This window comes from Mus pahari, chromosome 10 (assembly GCF_900095145.1).
Source record: "Mus pahari chromosome 10, PAHARI_EIJ_v1.1, whole genome shotgun sequence".
Classification (NCBI taxonomy): domain Eukaryota; kingdom Metazoa; phylum Chordata; class Mammalia; order Rodentia; family Muridae; genus Mus; species Mus pahari.
Window position 1 is genome coordinate 107,963,352 of NC_034599.1, and position 2,080 is coordinate 107,965,431.

At 61.1% G+C, this 2,080-nt stretch overlaps 1 protein-coding gene across 2 annotated transcripts in view; it reads left to right on the forward strand.

The window, feature by feature from the left end:
- The first annotated feature begins 375 nt into the window (after positions 1 to 375).
- Osbpl10 (oxysterol binding protein like 10) overlaps positions 376 to 2,080 on the forward strand; it is a 244,858-nt gene continuing 243,153 nt past the window's right edge. The window contains exon 1 of one of the 2 annotated variants that reach the window (XM_021207052.1): positions 376 to 794. In XM_021207052.1, coding sequence (XP_021062711.1) covers positions 508 to 794 — 287 coding nt within the window. In that variant the 5' untranslated portion in view covers positions 376 to 507. The remainder of the gene's footprint in view (positions 795 to 2,080) is intronic. The other variant, XM_021207053.2, reaches the window with a different exon arrangement.

The following is a 2,080-nucleotide window of genomic DNA, read 5'->3' on the forward strand; positions in this document are numbered from 1 at the left end:
CCGTCCCTCCCTCCAGGTCTCGAGGTGGGTTGGGGGTGGAGAGAAGGACGTGCGGAGATTTCCCCCGTCAGGATCCAAGTGAGGGGGCAACAAAAGGCTAGGTTGCAGGGGACCGATGTAGGGCGTGCCCACCCAGTCTGCCAGGCCCGCCCCAGGAGCATCCTTAGCCCGGGCCCCGAGCGACTGCAAGGTTCGAGGAGCTGGAGGAGGAGGAGGGACCTGGAGCCCCGAACTTGCCCGAGAAGTGGCTGGAGGGCGGGGCCGGGCCCTGGTCGAGGCGGGAGGAGGGGCGGCCGCAGCTGCAGCTAGCCCGGCTGGCTTCCTTCCCAGCCCTCTTTCCCTCCTCCTCTTCTTCCTCCTGTATGAGTCAGGCATTTCCCGGGGAATCGGAGCAGCCACGCGCGGCCCGGGAGCCCGGAGCTGCGGCGGCGGCGGCGGCGGCGGCGGCAGCTGAGGCGGCGGGGCTGCCACCGCGGCGGCCACCGGCTCCCCGGGCGCGCAGCGATCATGGAGAAGGCGGCCCAGAGCGCAGACAGCGGCGGCGGTGGGGGCAGCAATAGCAGCAGCCGGAGCAGCAGCCGCGCCACCTCGGCAGGCTCCTCGCCCTCATGCTCCCTGGCTGGCCGAGGGGTGGCCAGCCGCTCTGGGGCCGCGGGACTGGGCGGCGGGGGCAGCCGCAGCAGTCCCGGCTCGGTGGCCGCTAGCCCGTCCGGAGGAGGCGGCCGCAGGAGGGAGCCGGCGCTCGAGGGCGTGCTCAGCAAATACACCAACCTCCTCCAGGGCTGGCAAAACAGGTAAGGAGTCCGCCGCTCGCGCCCCCGCGCGCTCCCCGGGTGTGGAACGTGGCGCCACCCGCGGCTGGGGACTGCCTGGACACCTCGTCCTTCCTGCACCCTAGCGGGCACCGCAGCGGCGGGAGGGAGGCAGGAACCCTGGTTTCCCTCGAGTGCTGAAAGCTGGCAGAATCTGGAGTGGCGACGGGAGCGCCCTAGGTAGTTCCAGTGCCCTACCTGCTGAGGATTTCTCACACCCATGAAGAAGGGCTGAGAGGGACACGCAGAGAGGGAGTGCTCGGTGCCCGGTGCAGAAAGCATTTGGCACGCGTCGTCCAGCACAGTTTTCCCCACCCGGTAGTTCCTGTTAAAGTATGATGTTTGAAATACAACTAGGAGCCTGTCATCTTTAGAGTGCCCCGCTCCCAGGGTGTGCATATCCCTTCCCCAGTGGGTGGCTTAACGCGCAGTTTGTTATTATTCCCCGTTCAGGTTCATGTGAAGTTTCTTTGCTTCCCTTCTCTAAGTTGCCAAGCCTTGGATTGGGCGTGGCGGCAGGTGCTTGTAATGCTAGCACGGAAGAGACACGAGGCCAGTGAACTTGAGTTTGGGGTTAGCCTGGGCTACATAGTGAATTCCAGGCTAGTCGGAGCCACATCGGGAGACCTTGCCTCAAAAAAGAAGTTGGCAAGTCAAGTGATGGACAGACTTCTGGAAGGATTGGGATGTCAGAGGATGGAGTTCTCAGCACACTTGGGGTGATGAGGTGTGGACTTTTGTTGTATGGAAGGACTTAAGGATCAGGCACAACGGCCTCTGCCTGTCTGTCCTGTCTGTCTGTCTCCCTTTCTCTCCCCCCCCCCCTCTGTGTGTGTGTCTGTATGTGTGTGCCTGTGTGCCAGTCGCCAGTCTTTGGAGAAACAAACCAAAGTTGAAGCATCCATGCAGAGACACCATTGGTGAGATCCTTGTCTCCTGCTTCAGTATCCCTGGATCACCATTTGGGACCCTTAATGGTTTGTACTTGTGAGATTGGAATCCCACCCTGGAGTCCAGCTTATCTTTGCTGGTTGGACCAGATCCCTCTTAGCTCTTCCCGAAGGCTGTTTGGAAATGCTCTGATGGTTTCCAGCTGAACCACGGGCTGTCACAGGCGTGTGACGGCGCTGGTAGGAAGAGGACTTTGGTCGCAATGGGAACCAAGCAGTTCTAGATACAGAACTCTGAGCCTCACCCAGGGTTTCCTTGGAGATCTGTTACTATGTTAGTGAAGTTGCTTTTAACTTCGGAGTCTTTTTTTTTTTTTT